We start from the raw sequence: 20,747 nt of genomic DNA, 5'->3' as shown, positions 1-20,747 counted from the left end.
ATCAAGATAGTTTGTAAGATCAAAACAATCATAGAATCAATGAATTTGGCAAACAATCAAATAAAGACGCAAGTTACTTACGAACTCTGCCTCCCACGACTCGACGCCGCCAGATCCAAAATGCGACGATCCAATGGTCTCCATCTGGATCCGTCGTGCCTCCACATGCTGCCTGCTCTTCACGCCTCCCTCTGCGCACTTCTTTGCCTCCTTCCACTCGCGTTTGTGGGCAGTGGCAGGTTTCTCACAAGGATAGCCACCCGCAGCTACATTCACCCCATCATCGTACGCGAGTTTCTTAAGGTGAGATATTTTATTACTTAAGATCTCCCTTATTCGCGTCCTTCCCCATACATCCGAGAATGTCGCTCGTGGGGGATTGGGGTACCGACTATGTACACTATCTAGGACCTCCCTAACTAACCGGCTATCCTGATCTTTAAATTTTACAAAATAGTTTCTATACATGTTTGAAACTACCCCCCGCATATACTCCATCACCTCTTTCCCTCTCGCATCCATGACTACCCCGCCCCTATCCGTAACATCGTAGAAAATCTCTCCCTCCACCTCTCTCGCCTCCTCCGACTCCTCACTGTCTCCTCGTACATGCCTCCCTCCATGCCCTCTCTCACCGCGTGCCCTACTACCCCCCCCACCAAAGCACCCGCCGCATAATCCTCCACTCCCGCTCTCCCTACTGCGGCGTCGGCTCTCATCTGTACTGCGGGAGTAGCCATGACTAGGGGTGGCTGCACGTGACTGTGTACGTGACTGTGGCTGTGAGGGAGCACGTGATGGTGGCCGTGAGCCCTCACGTGACGGTACAGAGGAGGGTGTGCGTGAGTGTGTCTGTGCAGGGGTGTGTCTCCTCGGTGAGCGTGTATGCGCAGGGGTACGTCTCGCCGGACTCGCAGGCGTAGACGGTAGTGGAGAGGCTTGTGTACTTGGGGGCGCGGTGTGACCTGGGAGTCTAGGAGGAGGATGGGCATACATATACTCTGTCAGCTCCACTGGATTAGGATGGCGCCCAAAATGGTTTATCATCTCCATCATCCAAGTGGCGTATGCCCACGGATCGGAGGAAGAGCGTGGATCTATGAAGAATCTGCAAAGCGTCGAAATTCCGCCTCAATGAACCAAGCAAAACATGCATATAAAAAATAAACATATCTCCTACAATATATCTCCTCAATATATCTCCTACAATATATAACCTACAACATATATCTACCATTCTAGAAAATAAACATATCTCTTACAATACCAAACATCGAATTAGTAGAAGATCATAAGCCAAAAGAAGAAGTTCATTTCGAATTAGTGACGAAATTCATGAAAAACAAAAACTCTTTCCTCTATCTTGACGGACATTGTCCATCAAGGGAGAAATGACTAAACACATACACAAGGGTTCCTTCTTCTCTCTTTCCTCTATCTTGACGGATGTCGTTTGTCAAGAAATAAATAGTTAAGCACATATACAATGTGTGTGAATTCTATCCTCTGTCGCTTTCAAGTACACATAGCACGGGTGGAAAGAAAGAAAGCGACAGATTTGCCAAAACAAACAAACGACAACCAACCTCTTTGAAAAGTCTTTGAAAAGTGAGTTCGTTGATTCTTGCTTCTCTCTCCCTTTCTGTGTTGTCTACACCCTTTGCTTCTTTTGGGTAGTCCAAGAGGGAGAAGGCTGGTTGGAAGAGGCAGGTTCGGGGGTTTGGAAGAGCTGGAGGCAGAGGTACTGTAGCGACAAAGAAAGAAGAAGAAGAAGTGTTTTGAAAGAGGGCTTTTGAAAGAAAGAAAGCGACGCAGAAAGAAGAAGAAGAAGTGTTTTGAAAGAGGGCTTTTGAAAGAAAGAAAGCGACGCGCGCGGTAGGTAAATGCGAAAAGCACGCGTGTAAAAGTGCATGTAAAAGCGCGTGTAAAAGCGCAGCAGGATACATTGTAGACGCGCCTGTACACGCGACACAGAGACTGTTTATACTTTTTTTAAAAATTGATTGTTCTTGTGTATCCATTGTTTTGTGCATAGGATGTGTATGATTTCACTAAAAACTGATCCTACTTCTGTATTGGTTATTTTGGACATAGCATGTCATCATCCTCTTCAAGCAGTTCTGGTGAGGATGAGACAATGCGTCATCGTGATCGCGACGTGTGGCTGGCACAAAGGATCAAGTGTACGTGTAATCGATGTCAAGGGTGCATTGTACGAGCGCGTCGAATTACATTGAATCACATCTCGATGTATGGAGAATGGATTCAAACAGGTTTAGAGGTGAGAAGATGTGAATTGAAAGTATTAAAATAACTCATGGTGTGCAAATTAATGGAGCGCGTTGTAATATATATACTGTGATTGAAGCAGGATGCAGTACCACACCCTAACATGGTGCCATACGCACGGCGAGAGCATGCAAAGCGTCGACGAGATGATGCTGGAGCTTCGGGATCTGTTGTCGGAGATGAGTGGGAAAGGGATGACAATAGCCCTGCACCCCACGAAGTTGTGGAAGAGGAAGTGTTTGATGACATGGTGCGGAATCTTTTTAGGGATGATCGCAAAGGTGTGGACGACAATGATATGGAACAAGAGCATCTCTACAACGCTTCATCGACACCGGTTTTTGAAGGGTGCACATTCTCTATTTTACGTGCTTCACTTGAACTGCTCAATATACAAACAGTTTATGGATGGAGCAATGCAAGTCTTGACGCATTATTGAAGTAAGCATTGTAACTTGCAAATTTGAGTTAGTGGTTTTTGGTTTACAGTATAGGGTTTAGGGTTATGGGCTAATTGATGATATTGGATGCAGGCTATTATCAAACATGCTTCCAAAGGGGAATAGACTACCCACCTCAAGAGACAAAGCGAGGCGCTATGTGACATCTCTTGGAGGATTGGATTATGATCGCATACATGCATGCGTCAATGATTGCATTCTCTTTCGTGGGACGCATAAGGAGGCTCGACAGTGTCCCACTTGTGGTGAAGCAAGGTATAGAACAGATGTGAAGAGTTTTGATGTACCTCGTAAAGTCTTGCGACACTTTCCTATAATTCCTCGCATCAAACACATGTTCAAGTGCAAATCCATAGCAGAGCTCATGTCATGGCATTCCTCGCATCGATCGGATGATGGCATGTGGAGAATTCCTGCAGACAGGAGTTTGAAAAGATGTGCGCAGTTCATACTACCTACTAGCATCGACCATTGTGCAGACAGGAGTTTGAAAAGATGTATTTATAAGATGGGCGAGCTTGTGAGGTATGTAAATCCCATGTAAGATCACCCTTCATTATACCTTGCAAAATGAATGTGCATGAGGTATAACGTACTGTGCATTTATTTTTCAGATATGTTAGTTCCAAAGCAATTGATCCAGCCACATTGGATGATGCGCGTGTTATGGCAGTGGAGGTGGTTTGTATGGTAGAGGAGACTTTTCCGCGAACCATTCTCACAAGTCAACTACATCTCATTGTGCATTTAGTGGATGAAATTGCTTTATGTGGCACTGTGCATGCCCGTTGGATGTTCTTCCTAGAGCGCTTCATGAAGACCTTAAAAGACTTTGTGAGGCAAAGTGCAAGGCCCGAAGGAAGCATGGCTGAGGGTTGGTTGATACAAGAGTCTCTTGTATATATATCAGAATTTCTTGATCAGGTGGATAGCTCTTTGCCGCGACTATGGAGCAATGAAGAGGACTTGAGGATGATGTCTATTGTGCCTCAAGGAAAAGGACAGAGTAAAGTAATTGAGAGAACATTGATTGATGATCTTAATTTCACTTGCATCCTTAATAGTGATGTGATGAGCAGATGGGTTACAAGATACGAGGATGCAAAGACAAAAAGGCAAGCAGACAGAGCTCTCTTTCGGAGGCAACATGGCTCTCGTAAGGCGTACCCTAAGCATCTAGCAACACTTCCGAATGATATTCATGTTGATTGGTTGCATGAGGAAATGGAGAGAGCAGAGAGAGATGAGGGGCTGCATATCACGGCGGAAGAATGGGAGTATGCACGAGGATGCATGTTAAAGGTACATAGAACAAATGTAAATTTGCATTCTTTGTAAGTGATTGGCTTTTCATATTTATTCACATTAATTGCTTACATAGATATTGCTTATATTTTGGTCCAGTGCACTATGTTCAATGCTATATGGTGTGAAGGCAAGCATTTTCGAACACAAAGAATAGATGAAAAGAGGAATACACAAGATTGCGGTGTCATTAGTAGCTTTGAGGGAGCCAATGGAAAAATTGATGATTATTGTGGCACAATCCAAGACATATACAGACTTGACTTTCGCCGCTTCTTTGTGTATGTTTTGGATGTCAAATGGCAAATGAACGTGGTGGAAAAAGGGCCTAACGCAACGATAAAACGCCATGCAAGTGGCTATGTAACTATTGACTCTACAAAGTTTTGGCAAACAAAGAAAGATAGGCTCGTATTGCCACAACAATGTGAGCAGGTATGCATTTTTTTACAAATGTGTTTCATGTACATATATATCTAAGCTCGCGCACCCCTTGACTTTTGATATGCTAATTAATTAATGAATTATGTGTATTTGAGCAGGTTATCTATCTGCCAATGGTGCATGACAGTAAATGGTGGTATGTCATCCCTATTGCACCACGTTCCAAAGTAATGTATAATACATTCACTGATATGGAGCATATGGAGGATGTGGCAAGCCACAAAGAAGATGATGTCGAACATGCCAATGTAGATGATCATGATAATGAGGATGAGCGTGCCATTTCTCATGATCATGAGGATGACCCTTCCATTGAGGATGATGGTGATGATGATGAGAATGATCAAGGCATCGGTACCATTATCAATGGGCAAAATAGCGATAGTAGAATAAATTTAATCGTAGCCTTACAAATTGATCAAATGGATATTGATGTTGATCGTTTGGCAAGGATGGATCTTATTGAAGATGAGATCGAACCCTAACCAATCCATCACTGTATTGTTCCAAATTCATGACATTTCTATTGTATACTTTGTCTTTCAATAACCATATGAAGATATATTTTTCAATATATTACGTTGTTGTAAGTGCATGTAGTGGGATTTTGTAATGGTTTGTAAACACTGCAATGCACAATGACATTTTTAAAACTTAATGGTTTTCTGTTTTGAAAAGAAATGGATTTCTGTAGTTAGGCTCTGTGTCGCGTGTAACAGAGCGTGTATTATGACAGACTTAACGCGCAAATACACGCGCCCTCACATGCAATTATACACGCGCTGTTACATGCATGTATACACGCGCCCGATATTGCTGTAAGTATAAACGACCATACACGCACCCGTAACTTTTCGCGTGTAATGGACGCGTGTATGGCGGCATTGTGTTGTAGTGTATATTTCTCCAAGATGTGTAAATCGGATCTAGCTGAACATTAGCTTGTATTTACGTGTGCTTGCGCCTATGTTATTTGAAGAGGTATTGCTAGACATTTTAGCAAATGAACCGAGCAAGAATCTCACAGTGATAGGAAGCAAGTGCAACAAAAAGAATGGCAAAAGAGAATAGTGTGTAGAAAGAAAACGCGAGAGCAAACAAATGCGATTTTCGTGCAAAAATCTCAAAAATACAAAATCTCTTGAGTTTCAAGACAAAAATGGTCGAAAAGGTGACCCCTGACCTGGATTAAAAGATGAGGGCAATTAATGGCTGACCTCTTCAATGAACCAAATATTCTCCCATTAATCACATCTGGACAACCAAATATAGAGGTTTTATTCTTCCTAAACCTCAACTAATTAGCAACTTAATCACTTTCTTACAAGTGTTGTTTTTAAAGCATTTTTGGCCCTAATGATACTTGTCCAAAAAAAGATGAAAATTTACAAGGAAAATCTCGAGTCAAAAAGGTGTCTCTGGGTAAAAAATAACCTTCAAATATGATGTGTACATCATTTATATCATTTTTTAACTTGCGCCCTTTTAAGAAGCAAGAATGAGAATGATTCTAATATATTTTAATGTTGAAAAGTCATGAGGACATTAAAGAGTCATGTATCAATTATTGGCTCCGTTTTTAGAAAAAATAGAATTATATTTTTTTATTTATGAGGATTTTGATAAAAAGTGACCTTATCCTGCAGTTTGGGAATAAAATAATAGGTGAAATCTATTGAAAATACAAATACGAGATTTTCTTGATTGTAGAATATCTCTTTTTATAATATTATTTTGGAATCTCTTTTTATAGAGAGAGAGGTGAGAGAAACCCCTTAAGGGGCAAAAAAGAGAGTCCATATTTCTCCTAATGGACTTCGTACTATGGCACCCACATGACCACGGTATGATGTATACTTTGTACTATACATTAAAAATTTAGGCTTAGTTATTACTTACACGTACTGGGTACAACACTGATGAAAGCACATGTTCACCTTTAGAACACATTCCATAGAGAACTCCCACTCCTCTCCTTTAACTACCTCATCTTCATGTAATGATCTTGCCAATGCATCATGCATTCACCTTGTAGGCATGAAGGGTGGCAAAGACTAGGCCCTTAGCATATTGAATAGGTCACTAACATGTAGTACACTGAAATTCAAACCACATTGCCTTCTGGAAATCTCGCATCTATGAAGCCACTTCTCCATCGATGCATAATGCAGCATAGAAAAATGATTCATATTCTCAGTCATGGTTCCATCCATCTACTTCTCTATTCCATTTCCAACTTATACCACATCTCTAATTATTCTTTCGTCGTCGTTGAGGATCCATAGCAATCTATTGTCTATATCCACCATCACAAGCCACCCAAAAATTATGTGACAAGGCCTCTAATACTAGCAAGCCTTCAACCATGGTGTCCTCCAGATGAGCCCACTATTGCATAAAGCCTTTCAATGTTTTCACGAAGTGCTCCAAAAAGGACACCCATTAGCTATGCACTAATCCTACAACCTCCACTTCATTTAGAAGAGTTACTAGGAGGTTCGCTGTATCATGAGTATGATTATGGGTAAGAGGCGCTTAATCAAGTCAGTCTATCTTGGTTAATACAAACTTGGCATATCTCATCCCAATTTTGGAATTAGAGTCGTATTAGTTAGTCATGTTTAGAAAGCATGGTCTTAAGAAAGTGCATCACACCCATCAGTGTATTGTATAACAATGGTCTAGCTATGTTTTGAAAATATGTATTTTGGAGGTTATAATATATGAATGCAAAAGTTATAGATAGAATTAGTTGTTGTAGAAAGATGGAGTTGTGTTGCAAAAATAATTAAATTGGAGATTATAATATATAAAATACAAAAAACATGTATATTATTTACGTAGGTGGTAAATTTGGTTTTCACATCATAAATTTGGCTTTTATCAATCAATGCTAGTTTATTTAGCTAGATTGTTTATCTAAATAATATGCCTTGTTGGTTAAAGATAATCTTTGAATCCTTAGACTTTGATATGAGTCTTGGAAATTTTAGTATGTATAGAACCTTTGCTATACTTGTATTAATGACCTAATTTGAAAATCCCTTACCTGTGAGCTTTTCATGAGTAAAAACATGCTCTTTATCTATTCAACTTGTGAATATAACAATAACAATCTTCAAGAGCTAGTGTATTTGTTTTTTTCCCTTTTGAAAATAAACTTCATATGTGGCTATGTAACTATATGGTATTGAATTCCATAATGGAGGATGCCAAACTATGGCTTTCTAGTATGGGGGAAGTTGAGCTCTACTACATATTTTGATCTATCATTTTGTTTTCGTTCTTTCTAAACATACATTGTCAAATAATCTTTTTAATGTGTTATGTAGTAATTATGAATTTCAAGACACCTCAAGCCCATAGGTTCACCAAATATTCCTTTTCTTTTCAAAATGCAATAGTTTAGGGGTTGTCATGTGGTGTCAGACCTCTATGTTTTGAATGGGATAGTGGGAGTCCTGAAGGATCAAGCAACCCTTGGGCCCCATCCCCTAACCCTCCTTGTGTGCAACACCACTACATTAGGGCCATTGCTGAGGGGGGGGGGGGCGCGGGGTTGGGTTAAAGAGGGGACTTGGAACCAGCGTTGTGACACGGCCCTAAATACCTTATAAAGGTTCAGAACTTTAGTTGGTCGGTAACCAAGGAAAATTTGACCAACATTTCATATTAACCATAGAAATCTACACTCGAGAGGTTCATGAACGTTCAACGTTGTAAAGGTATGAGAACGAATATGCACATAATGCTGAATAAAAATGTAATGTAAACGAGGGGAGTGGTTTGGGAGGTACATAGAGCATGGCTAGAGTTGGAGATTTGAAAGGTGGGGCGATGGAACGTCAGGGCTTTTGGGTGGAAGCGAGCGCTATCACATGGGCCAGGTGCGAATGAGGCCAAGAGACCGCTCACACGGGCGGGCTCATGCACAGTGGTACACACAAAGACACACAACCATGACGAAGCAAAGCTAACTGTTCTTTTTGTTTTGGCTGGTTGTACAAGGATGGTAAAATCATGAGAGTGCAGAGAAAAACAAAAAAATCCGAGAAACGAAGCAGGCTGCTGGCCACCACCTCCTCTGCTTTTCAGCTGGCGTCGACGTACCGCAGGGCCGGGGGGGGGGGGGGGGGGGGGGCGCGAAGAAAGGAATTTTGATATAATCCAGTCACAACAATAATATAATAATCGAAATAATAATGCGTTACAATGGTGGGGAGCAGCATGCACGCGCGCGCGCGCGCGAGAGAGAGAGAGAGAGTCGCTATATCGGTAAGTTTCTTTTGCTATAGCTGGTGGCCTCATAATACGCTTGTATAGTGTGATAGTCGGTAGCAGTAAGGGAAAATCGAATTTGATTTTGTGGGGAGATATTGTTGAAATAACGTCATTCGTGTATTGGATGATGAAGGATGGAGGAGGAGGAGGTGATAATGAGGACGACGATGACTAGACGTCTAGTAGCCTCGTCGCTAGGGGTTGTAGTCCTTGCCCTTGCAGCGGCACCTCCATGCCACGCTGTAGTAAGGGGATTGGTCCAGCTGGACCGGGGTGGTGGCGTCCGGTGTGAAGCGGCCCTGCGCCGGGGGCACCGTGATCTCCACGGCTGAGCACGGGGCGCACCCCTTGCACTTGCCCTTGCACGACGGCGGCCTCGACCCTATCTTTTGCACCCCCGCTAGCTCCTCCTCCTCCTCCGGTGTCCTCCGATGCCCGCCACGTGCCCGCATCTCCTCCGCCCCCCAGCCTACGTATCCTTCCTCCCGAATCTTCCCATTATTCCCATTAGATTCTTTGCTCCGTCTCCATTTCGTCGTCGATGCCGTCCACGTCGTCGCTTCGTCAGCCTGATCTCATAACCACGGAATCAAAACATTAGCTATAAATACTTTATATGCTACGATTTTCCTGTTCAACTGAGCTAAACCTTCATGTACTGGCGCTATTTTGTATGCTAGTTCACGATCAACCCAATTAACATTGCGTTTTCTCATAGTTTCCCCACATACATGGATATTATTGACGCCGCCAGACCTCGCACCCGCTGTCGCCTGCATCATCTTCACTGCAATCACACAACGGACATTATTTTCATCAGTCTGCTTGTAAATTACCATGAAAACACTATTCTCATTCTGACGGTCATCACCCCTCAAGTCTTAGCCAAAGAAGACAGTTATCCTTCTGATTGCACTCGACCGGGCTTATACAAAGGAAATTCTTACATTTAACTTCTATGACCCTACGTGTACTTGGTCAAGCTTTCAGGAAGACGACTCGTATAATTCTGCCTATGCAGTATATGACGCGTCATGTTCCCAAACAGTCGACTTATGATTGATGCAGGCAGCTAATTAATGACAAGAATTAACGGCAAGCATTCAATCAATTGAGACTTAGTTGTACCCGACGATCGATCAGCTGCATTGACATGGATGATGGCCACGACTACCCACAACAGCAACTTGACAGATAACGTCCGGCGTACTATTATTGCTGCGGATGACGGCATCTTCCACTCAGTACGACGTGACTTTGATGTAATCAGCGCTCGCTCGAAAGCCAAGTCTCCCCGATGAATAATAATGTAGTGCTGCCTTAACTACCACGATGCAATATGGATTGGAACACCATATCATTGTGCAGATAATATAATGCTTACGAACTTGCTTTATCAGTTAACTCAGCCGTTGCTCACATGGCAGCTCAACGAATATTGTCAAAACAGCTGCCACAGCTGATTTATGCTCTCATCTTCATAAACCTGCAGGCGCCTTTATGAGCAGGCTGTCGGGATTCATGGGGTTGCATGTAGTTCACCGAGCACAGACCCATTAATAGGAACATTGCCTCCTAGAATGTAGATGGCTTAACCTTTGAAGTTTGTGCCACAGCTAATAATAATTAACAACAGGAGCATTACAAAGGGTGAGGTGAGAATGCGGGGAAGCTGCAGCTCGTATAGAAGATCCAGTATCGTGGGAATGAGAGAAAACCATTAAATGAGCGACTTGTTTCTGCTTCGATTCTCTCAGCTGGATCGACGAGAGTCTCGAGGCTGCCGATAGATTGAATTAAGTAGTAAAAAAGCCGGATATGTACTATGGGTCGATCACTCTAGAAAGGAGAGATGATTATGTATGGTTTGGGATGGCCAGTGACCACTTGGGTTGAATATAGGCAGGATATGAAAGAGCTTCGAGGGAAGGAACAGAGAATATGAGTAATTGGAATTTGGATAGAACTGAAAAGTGGGGCAAATCTATAAGGCAAGAAAGGGGCAGGGTGAGAGAGAGAGAGAGAGAGAGAGAGAGAGAGAGGATCTGTTATAGTGAGAAATGATGAAAGAGCGGGTGCTTGTGTCGGGCTTTAGACAGGCAAGAGGTTGGATTGTGCACACAAAGCCTCAGGCAGGAGTGATTGAGACCTTTCGGTATGCCCCCTCACAACACGCAGATAATTGCCAATGATGTTTGATGTCTCTCTCTGCGTAATCGATGTCAATAGGGTCGCATAAGATTGCAGCGTCGCAGTAATACGAATCAAAGCACGAATCGACGATCGTCTTTTATCAATTCGCATTAATAGAAGCCCCCCCCTCTGCCCTGCGCCAGGAATATCTGCATGGCCACAATGTGAAGGAGTTCGATCAGACAGATCTCCACCCCTTTTTTTTTTTGCCCGTTCACAAAGTTTCAAGCTGGCATTAAATGAATTAGCACTTGCATTGACAAAAAAAAAGGAGAAAAAAGAAAAAGGAAACACTAGAGGCAGTTAAGACTTACAAGTTACACGATTTGCAGTGCATATCATGATGTCGTCTCCTCTCGCACGCTAAATCCTGGTACTCGATTTCGCAGTCAGAGAGGGATGAGGATCGATCTAGAAGAAAGATAGTGTAGCATACACAGAAAATGCATAAATTCCACTCTAAATTGCCCCCTCAGAGACCCATAAAAGAGCTCACGTTTTCTATGGCTTCACAATTGGACCCAGAACTTTTTGAATATGAAGAAGTACTAGATGTTCTCTCTCTCTCTCTCTCTCTCTCTCTCTCTCTCTCTTATCATACACTGGCAAGGGCATAGCTTTGCCAGTTTGCACACCACGAAAAAGAGAACCAAAAGGTTGACATTGAGGGCCGTCCTTTTCTCTCTGGGACTTGTCTATCATACTACTAGATTCCATTGCCACCATCATCATGTCCTAATGACAACAATTCACACCCCACGCTTACAAAGACTAGACCGTCCATGTGGGGTGAGGAACATGCATGGTTGACCTTGGTGGACACGGATCCAAGAATTCTTACTACGTTGGTCCTGCATTACCTAAAAGAAACAATAAAATGTTTTGGGAGCATTTCCGGTTCGATCCCTTAAACCTTTTATGATTACATATGGTGAATATAGGTCACGTTAGTTTTGCACGTTGTTCTTTCCAAACTTGTGAACTTCCATGATCTTGAAACACACATATTTTGAGATAATATAGGTTATGGTATCTTACGAGGCAACACAAGCATCAATTCTTCTTGTTTGGCCTATGAATCACAAAAGGTAAGACATACATTTCATCTAGAGCATGTGCAATCTATTTCTTTCAGTATCTAGGAGTGATGCCATACATTGCAACTTGCCATCTAGGATAAAGACTACTCAATTTGTGTGTAAAGAAAAGTGCTCTCAAGTTTTTGGGACAACAAAATGTCGTAGTTAGCTTTTAGGAGTCCTAAGCTACATAAAAAACAAACTATTGATGGCAAGTGATATATTGGACATGCCTACCGAGGCTAGCCAAAAAATTAGAAAGTATTTATGCATATGAATATGATGTACTTACACGTGTGGAGTCTCACTTTGCCCATTCATTGCTTTGTCACACAGATGAATGAGTATTGTGTTGAATCTAAGATAGAAATACCTTAAACTTTACAAAAGTTATCACATGCTCATTATGGTAAGAATAAACGGTATCATATTATGCATGGATCAATGGATGTTACAAGCTAGAGCTGTTAATCAATTAACTTCTTATTTGTTCTCCAGTAGCGTTCAAGGTGTAAGGCTGCATCAAGTAAAGGTGGTCTTAAGTAAAGGAATCAATAATCTCTTTTAGACATCTTGCATATTAGAAGTGTTCTTTTGTAGTGTATCCAATTGTGTTAATATGGGGTAGAAAGTATTTTCAATATCCCCTTAGCATTCATGAAACTCTCCTAAATGCCTTAGTGGCTATCCTATAGCTAGCCCTTATACCCTTCAATGCATTATAGATTCATTTGACTTCTTTCAAACACTCACCAATGGCATCATCAATGTAACCCTCACAAAATTGTGCTCCCTGTCTCATTTTAGCATTTCTTCTAGATCAGACATACTTCATGACTACCCCTCTAATCATTTCATGAAATTTCCAACTTTTGCAATTCATGTTGCATTTGTCTTGTAGTAGCGCTTACTTACACTTGATGTTGCCTCTATCTTATAATAGCTCACATGTTTGATGTTGCCTATGTCTTGTAGTAGCACTTACTTACATTTGATGGTGCTATGTAATTCTACCTAATCCATGCATCTCTTAAAATGCCTCCATATCTTTCTAACACGGTGGCATTCCCAAACACGATGGAAGATCTCCTCCTTCTTTTGACTAAAGAAGCAACAATTGAACTTATTCGCTTGAATCTTGTTATCCTTGACTTGGTAGGGAGTTTTCTAAAAGGATCACCCTTCCATAAAAACACATTGAGCTTATTGGAGGGTGTGGATGCCCATACCTTGACATCTTTTAGACCAGATTTTCAAGGTGTTATTTAGGAGCTCATCCCAACTAACCTTTACCTTTCATAATGAAATTCCTTCGATCTAAACCAACCTTACCCTTGAGTTTATGCAGCCTTACATTATTGTGGCTTCTTGCACAACAAGATATGATCTTCCATTTTTGGGGTTCGGGATGTTGGACATGTATTGCTCTTTGTGGGAGCAAACGTTGCTTAGGGGGTTCACCTAAAATGACAAGAGTATATCACAGCTAATCAAAAAGTTGGATACTTTATTTGATAATACTTGAAAATATTTACAATATTACATTTCGAGGATGGGATTTATTTATTGCAATTTGAAAAAAAGTGTATCTTTCTTGAGAAAAAGTGGTCATTTGATTACCTTACAAGATAGAAGTAAAGGGGGTCTATTAATACCCTTTGAACATTAAGACACATTATTGCCATTCCCACTCCATAATTATAAGATTAAATTCAAACTTGGTTTGTGCTTTAGATCTCTAGCTGAAGTCACCCCACCCCTAGAGATCACATCTCATTTCAATCCCTATGACTACTATCTTGCTTCTTAATTTAGTCTTATCCTTTAGAGGGGCATGGTCTATGCCATAGCCCTCATGCATGACCTAGACCTATTGTAGAAGTGAGGGGTGTCATTTCCCATCTAGGACTTAGTTCATTTGACCTAAAACATACCTCCTACGATTAATTATGGCTCTAATTACACTAGATCAATTAATCTATGGCTTTACCTTGGTGCCAAAGAGCTTACCCATATGGTTTGATTCCTCAAATAAATTGGGGACCATTGGGCTACCCTCAACAACGTATTTAAAGATTATAGTTGTGGGGTTGACCTTCTTCTAGTCTCTTCAAGAGTGAAAACACTAGCCTTCTCTAGTTTGCTATAAAATGCACATTGTCAAGAGAACTTGCATCTTTCCCAAGCATGTTACGATAAGGAAAATAATCATCCTACAAAAAGTGATATGATGGTAGGATGCTTTGCACCACAATAGTCTTCCCCTTAGCTCCTAAGTCTATCCTCGCCAATTTAGAAGCTTGGATTCTATCTTCTATTTTGGCCAAGGTGACAACTACAACAATTGGGTATCCTTAGTATTTATCAATGTCCCTAGTATAATTTCCTTGAACCATAATCCATTAACCCACTATGGTGGATCATATAGCCTACAAAGAGTAGCTCAATCTTTCTTCGGCTAATTTTGAGTCTTGAAGCAATCAAAAACATGTCATATGCTTAAAGTAGCTTATTTTTGTAGTTGTAATTTGTTAGCCCCCACATACTTTAGTTATCATATCGAGAGATTCGAGACAAACATTTGCATGAGAAATGGTTACTCATGTGGAAGCCTCATCCCTTTGATTAATCCTTACTCTTATTTGCCATAAATTACCCTAAGAAAAGGTTCAAGTGCCATTGCAAAGAGGTGGGGGGTGAGTAGGCAACCTTATGCCATTGATAATCTAATATCAAACACTTTGAAGAGGAACCTCATTGATAGGCATATTTGTTATAGCATGACAATAAAAATTTCACCACTCCACAAAATCCTTCACAAAAGCCTTTTGCACCATTTTGAGCATGAACTCTCATGATGCTCTATGGCATGTCTTTTCAAATCCCATGTTTATTGGGAAATATTTCCCCTCTTTCTCCAATTCTAGCTCAATCAAGACCATCATGTTCAATATGGGGTGTTGAATGTTCTTGCCATAAAGAAAACAATACTATGGGAAATGTACTAAGTCGGATAGCATGAACTTGATTTGCCATGCCATGGCTTTTGGCCATTATTTTGTAGGTTGTGTTTAGGTCACCAAATGTCTTTAATAACACCTTCTTTCATTTGCACTTGATTGCATTGGAATAAAATTGTTTGGGGCTTTTCCTTGTAGGTCTTATTTTTGTTAGAGTTGAAACATGGCAAACTCCATCCATTACGACGACTAGCAAGTACACTTATTAAAAGTAAGATGATAATATATGCAAAATTATTATACAATGTTAGTTCCCACCCTCGAAATAAGCATTGGGCTGCATATGATAGTATTTAGCTCAAAAATTATATTAATATAAGCCTTAAAATACACATAAATAAATGTTGAAGATTTTTTAACACTTATTCTAATGATTATAGTGATAATTGCAAAAATATTATATTGAGGCTTATATTGACATTTTGTAAAGGAAAAAACTTTGCAAGGACCTAGCCCCCATGAAGGTGTAAATCCCTATCATCAATGTCTATTATCTTGTTAGGCATCAATGGTCGTTGCAACATCCTTAAAATCCCAAGTACTAAGTGAAAGAATATACTACAAAGAAAGATATATCACTTGAAATTTTAACAAAAGAAAGACATTACCATATACTTAAAAGCAGAAAATTAATACAATGATGTCCTTATAATGCAATAGGGAATCAAAATGTATAAATCCCAAATCATACAACCACAAAAAAACACATAAAGTTGTCTTGATAGAGCTACAACTCTAATGCTATTTAAACTAAATATCTAAGTAATAGATAGTGGTGAGATCCCTAGTGGAAAATCTCATGCTTTTCATATCCTCTCTCATCTCTACACTTATCCTTAATTATTATTATTATTGATGTATTAAATCTTCATATAAATTGCATGTTTCAAATATTCTTTTCATATAAACAAATTTGTAATTTCCACATTTAATCTTATGCACTTTCATAATAGAAGTATAGATCGTAACATTTTATAATAAAAGTTGATGAAATATGGTCCTCTACATTTCTAGAGAATAAAGGGAAATATAATGAAAGAGATGTCGCATACTTGATGTAAGCCTAGTGAAGAGCCCGAAGTTGGATATCTTGCATGCACATATAACCTCAAGGACGATCAAATACTTTGCCATGTAAGCAATTAGACATCACAAAACCAATCTACATAAGCAATAGTGCCAAATTAATATATTCCCCTCATTCTTTCCTTTTGTAATAAATGACACTCACAAGAGACATGCACACCAAGTGACAATTCTCTTACAAGAGAAGAAACCTACTATACTCAGCCTCAAGCATTAGCCCACCTCCACTTGTAATCATACATTATTAACCTTTGGAATAGTCTTTACCATATATTCTCAAACAATAGAATTCTTTCCCGATATATGATCTTGTTGCTTTTTTTTCATTGTTAGATACTCTAGAAGTCTAAAATATGTGTCTCTCTACCCTTTACTTTCTCTAGAAATTGAAAATATGCATCTCTCTCTCCTCTCTCTACTTGTTACTCTATTTGCTCTCTACTCTCTAGACTCTACTCTCTATAAGAAATGGGAAACTTATTGAGGTAAAAAAGTTATTATGGAGGAGTTCAAAAAGCCTAAGTGCTAAGTTACTTTTGGTGCAAATTTTTAGTCTATGGAGGTGGCAAAGTCTCTCTCCTCTCCTCTCCCTACCTCCTTTCTACTATTTTTCCTCTCCTCTCTACCTCCTTCACCTCATCTCTCTCTCTCTCTCTCTCTCTCTCTCTCTCTCTCTCTCTCTCTCTCTCTCTCTCTCTCTCATCTTCTCTTCTCTCTCTCTCTCTCGCCCTCTCTATGCTCTTCTCTCCTCTTTTCTCACTCCTCTCTATCTCCCCCTACTATTTTGTCTCTCTAGCTATGCTTTCTCTTTTATCTCTCTTCTCTCCTCTCTCTTCATCCTACTCTTTTGCCTCTCCTTTAGCTACCCTTCCTCTCTCTACCCTCTACTCTTGTCTTTCTGCTGCTATTGAAAGATAAGCATAGGAACTCTCCCTACACTAGAGAGGATAAGGGTAGCTAGGTGTAAAAGGGTTGGAGGATAGGGGAAACCCTAACCCTAACTCCTCCAATGGCTATATAAATAGCCTAAAGTACACACTCAATGTAGAGGAGAGTGTACTAGTTGTACTTTGAGCAACTGACTAAACAAGATCTTGTTCTTGTACTTGAGCTCTCTCTCTCTCCCTCTTGTGCACACTCTCTCAAGCCTTCAACTTTGATTTTCAACATGGTATCGGAGCTATCTCTGATCCTTCATCTTCCCTCAACCTCTTTACACATCTAAGTGCACAAGAAGTACTCTTGCCATCTCAGTTACCTTCCTCTCCACCATAGCCAACGAGACCCCCTGACCTTGGAGGAGCCAGTGTGGGTAATAGAAACAATTTCAGCTTTTGATTTCTTTTGGAGATCTTGTGCTATGTCAGGCGACTCAGCTTGGCACATCAAAAGCTAGGATTAGGTGACGTGGTGGACGACATTACAAAAAAAGGCAAATTTGGTGCAGTTTTCGTAGGTGATCTGATTCGAGCTAAAGCATGATTGGTACAGGGTGCAATCATGGCGGCTACCTTAGGGCTATTGTAGCCCCTACAGTGGATCATACTCACCTAAGAGGGTTTGTCCTAATTCATCTTCTACAGCCTGCTGTGATCAAAACCCTAGCTATGGGTCTTTTGGTAGCCATAGCTAGAAAGCTCCAAGCTTCTTCCATCTTCAAGTTTTTTCAATGTTTAGTCATTAATAATGATTTTAATCACTAAGTAAACTCTTCCAAAGTCAATTAATAATCTAGGAACTTCATTTCACAGGTTGTTCTACTCCAAGGGCCATCATCAAGCTCATCAAGACCGACATCTACCATCTCTATCAACATAAGCTCCAGATGAGTGCTTGTAAGCACTAAGGCACATTGCTTAATCATCATTGTTGTTGGTACTTACACAATCTAAATGTTTTCATCAAAAAATTAAAGCAATTGAGTGTGTTACTTCATGTTGTAAGGCTATGTGTACAATTATAAACACATAGACCATCCTACCCTAAACTTGTATTGCATATCTTGTGCAACTTTTTTCAAGTACACTGGTCAATGAAATCAGAGGGATGAGTGCCATTGTACTCTCCTCAGAATCATCAGCAACAAGCATTGAAATCATAGACCATCCTTGTCCAACATAAGGTTCATCCTCTAAGCCATACCACAAGGACGAGCCCGAAATCCAGCATCATTGAAGCCTAAAAAGACCATTAAACCTCGAAAGAATATTGCACATAAGAAAGGAACACCAAAGTAATATTTTGAAATATTACATATGTATGATTTTCGGCTTTTCTCGTGGCAAGGTTGTAATGGACTAGACACTGCCCTTGTTCTAACAAGTGGTAAGACCTTCCCCATGGCCACAACATATACTGATGTTCGTCCTCAAATTCAAACATTTAGTGGAAAATATTTCTATCCTTGGCAAGTTTTTATCAAATACAAAATGATGGAAAGAGGATATTGGCCCTTCATAAAAGGGACCAAAATAATAGACCCATCCAATCCCCTTGATGTAGAAGATGATGAACGGGCTTAGGCCATGATCATGCTTCATTTAGATGAATCCTTAATTCATCACATTGACCAGCTCTCAACTGCAAAAGAAAAGTGGGATGAGCTCGAAAGGCTTTACGGTGCTACAGGAAAGAACTCCAAGATATTACTTAAGATTGAGTTTTTTAGCTTGGAATACAAATAGGGAGAAGATCTAAGCAAGTTCATTTCACATATGAAGGGTCTTATGGCACAACTTGCCTCCGTTCAAGCACCTATCCTCTAAAGTCTATGAAGAAGGTCTTTCCAACCCTTGTGACTAACCTAACTAATATCCCGAACCCAACTCTAGCAAGTACCATTCAAATCATGCTGAGATGAAGAGAAGAGAAATCATACTAAAGGGTATTCAACATTTACTTCCCGCGATCAAGTGTTAGTCCATGCAACTTTTACTAAGTGCTCCTTCTGTCACAAAAAGGGGCATATTATAAGCAACTACTGGAACAAAAATACTGACAAAATGAAGTGCAATAAATGCAAAAAGACCAGGCATATCACCAGTAAGTGTCCCGGTGTTCCAAAAGTACCTAAGGTATTGGAGATCAACTTTGCCTCCCAATCCACAGGTGACCGACTCTTTTGAGTCTTGTAATACTCTCTACCTATAACCTTCTTTTGTAACCTGATCTATAAAGGCATTAAGGGGAGGCATCCAATTATGTTTGTATCCAATGCCACCTAGCATTGAGGGGGGGTGTTGAAAGATAAGCATAAGAACTCTCCCTACAGTAGAGAGGATAAGGGTAGCTAGGTGTAAAAGGGCTGGAGGACAGGGAAAACCCTAACCCTAACTCCTCTAGTGGCTATATAAATAGCCTAAAGTACACACTCAATGTAGAGGAGAGTGTACTAGTTGTACTTTGAGCAAATGACTAAACAAGATCCTCTTCTTGTACTTGAGCTCTCTCCCTCCCTCTTGTGCACACTCTCTCAAGCCTTCAACTCCGATTTTCAACATCTACCAAATATTTTCTTCTCTACTATTTTCTCTCTCCTCTCTACTCTTATGTACTCTAAATCCTAAACCTTCCACTCTCTTTTCACTTCTCCTCTCTTCTCTCTAATATATTCTCCTCTCTACATTATTTCACCCTTGCTTTCTCTAGCCTTTACTCCCTCTTCTAACTACTCTCTACTCTCCACCTTCTTTCACCCTACCTCTCTCTAGACTCTACTCTCTCTCCTCTTTCTACCCTTGTCTCTCTCTCTCTACCTCATCTCTTTCTCCTCTCATTTTTCTATGCATCTTTCTCTCCTTTCTCTACCTCCTCTCTACATCTCTCTACCCTCTACTCTCTCTCCCTTCTCCTCACTACGATGTACTCTTTTCTCTTGATCCTCTCTCCACCTACCCTCTTTTTCTCTCTCCCTATCCTCTACTATTTTGTCCCTTGTGTCTATCTCCATTATTTTCAATTTATACTCTTCCTAATATTTCCCATCTATTATCTTCTCTCTTTATGTTGTACTCTCTCTCTCTCTGTGTCTCTCTCTCCACATTACAGAAAAAAAATAAAACATAAATGATTTAAAATATTTGGAGCCTTCGTTAGCCTTACTTTCATTTTCCTATCTCAAAAACGACAAGAAGAGGTAAGAAGAAGATAAATGCAATAAGATTTTGTGGGAAAACCTATAAGCTCAATGGTGTCAAAATGAGCATGAAGAAAAACTCTTGGCTTAGGTATTTTTTGATGATGTCATTATGTGCCTCAATATATCCATCAAAATTTGGAATCTCATTGGAAAAAGCATTGAAAAAAGTGTTGCTATTCTATTGAATTATTTGTGATTATTATACCATCGCTTATACTGACTATTATAGTCTTGCTTATACTAATGCCAATAAAGAAATCAAATCCAATTCTTGGCTATAGATTTCTATTTACATTCTAGGTCAATATCCCATTATCCATCCTAATAGTCCATGTCAGCACCTCATATCATCATAATAGCTTTTTAGATTTCATATCTAGAAGACCATGTAAGGGGGATTCTAAATGTTATTATTATGTTATCCATAAGTCCATTGGCATATTTCTAATTT

The 20,747-nt window shown here is 40.2% G+C and overlaps 2 protein-coding genes across 2 annotated transcripts; one reads left to right on the top strand and one right to left on the bottom strand.

Moving 5' to 3' along the window:
* The first annotated feature begins 4,361 nt into the window (after positions 1-4,361).
* LOC148019264 (uncharacterized) lies at positions 4,362-5,012 on the top strand. Its single transcript, XM_087701328.1, has 2 exons — positions 4,362-4,490; positions 4,598-5,012. Exons 1-2 carry the CDS (start codon positions 4,362-4,364, stop codon positions 4,982-4,984), a joined length of 516 nt encoding a protein of 171 aa, XP_087557454.1. The 3' UTR covers positions 4,985-5,012.
* Positions 5,013-8,629: 3,617 nt separating this feature from the next.
* LOC148019263 (uncharacterized) lies at positions 8,630-11,514 on the bottom strand. Its single transcript, XM_087660849.1, has 4 exons — positions 11,288-11,514; positions 9,909-11,122; positions 9,512-9,567; positions 8,630-9,349 (listed from the first exon to the last, which is right to left on the bottom strand). Exons 2-4 carry the CDS (start codon positions 10,012-10,014, stop codon positions 8,975-8,977), a joined length of 537 nt encoding a protein of 178 aa, XP_087516975.1. The 5' UTR covers positions 10,015-11,122; positions 11,288-11,514; the 3' UTR covers positions 8,630-8,974.
* Between the last annotated feature and the right edge of the window lie 9,233 nt (positions 11,515-20,747).

This window comes from Lygodium microphyllum, chromosome 20 (assembly GCF_053477565.2).
Source record: "Lygodium microphyllum isolate KBCC chromosome 20, Lygodium_microphyllum_v1.1.10, whole genome shotgun sequence".
Taxonomy (NCBI): Eukaryota; Viridiplantae; Streptophyta; class Polypodiopsida; order Schizaeales; family Lygodiaceae; genus Lygodium; species Lygodium microphyllum.
This window is presented reverse-complemented; position numbering and strand designations above follow the sequence as displayed.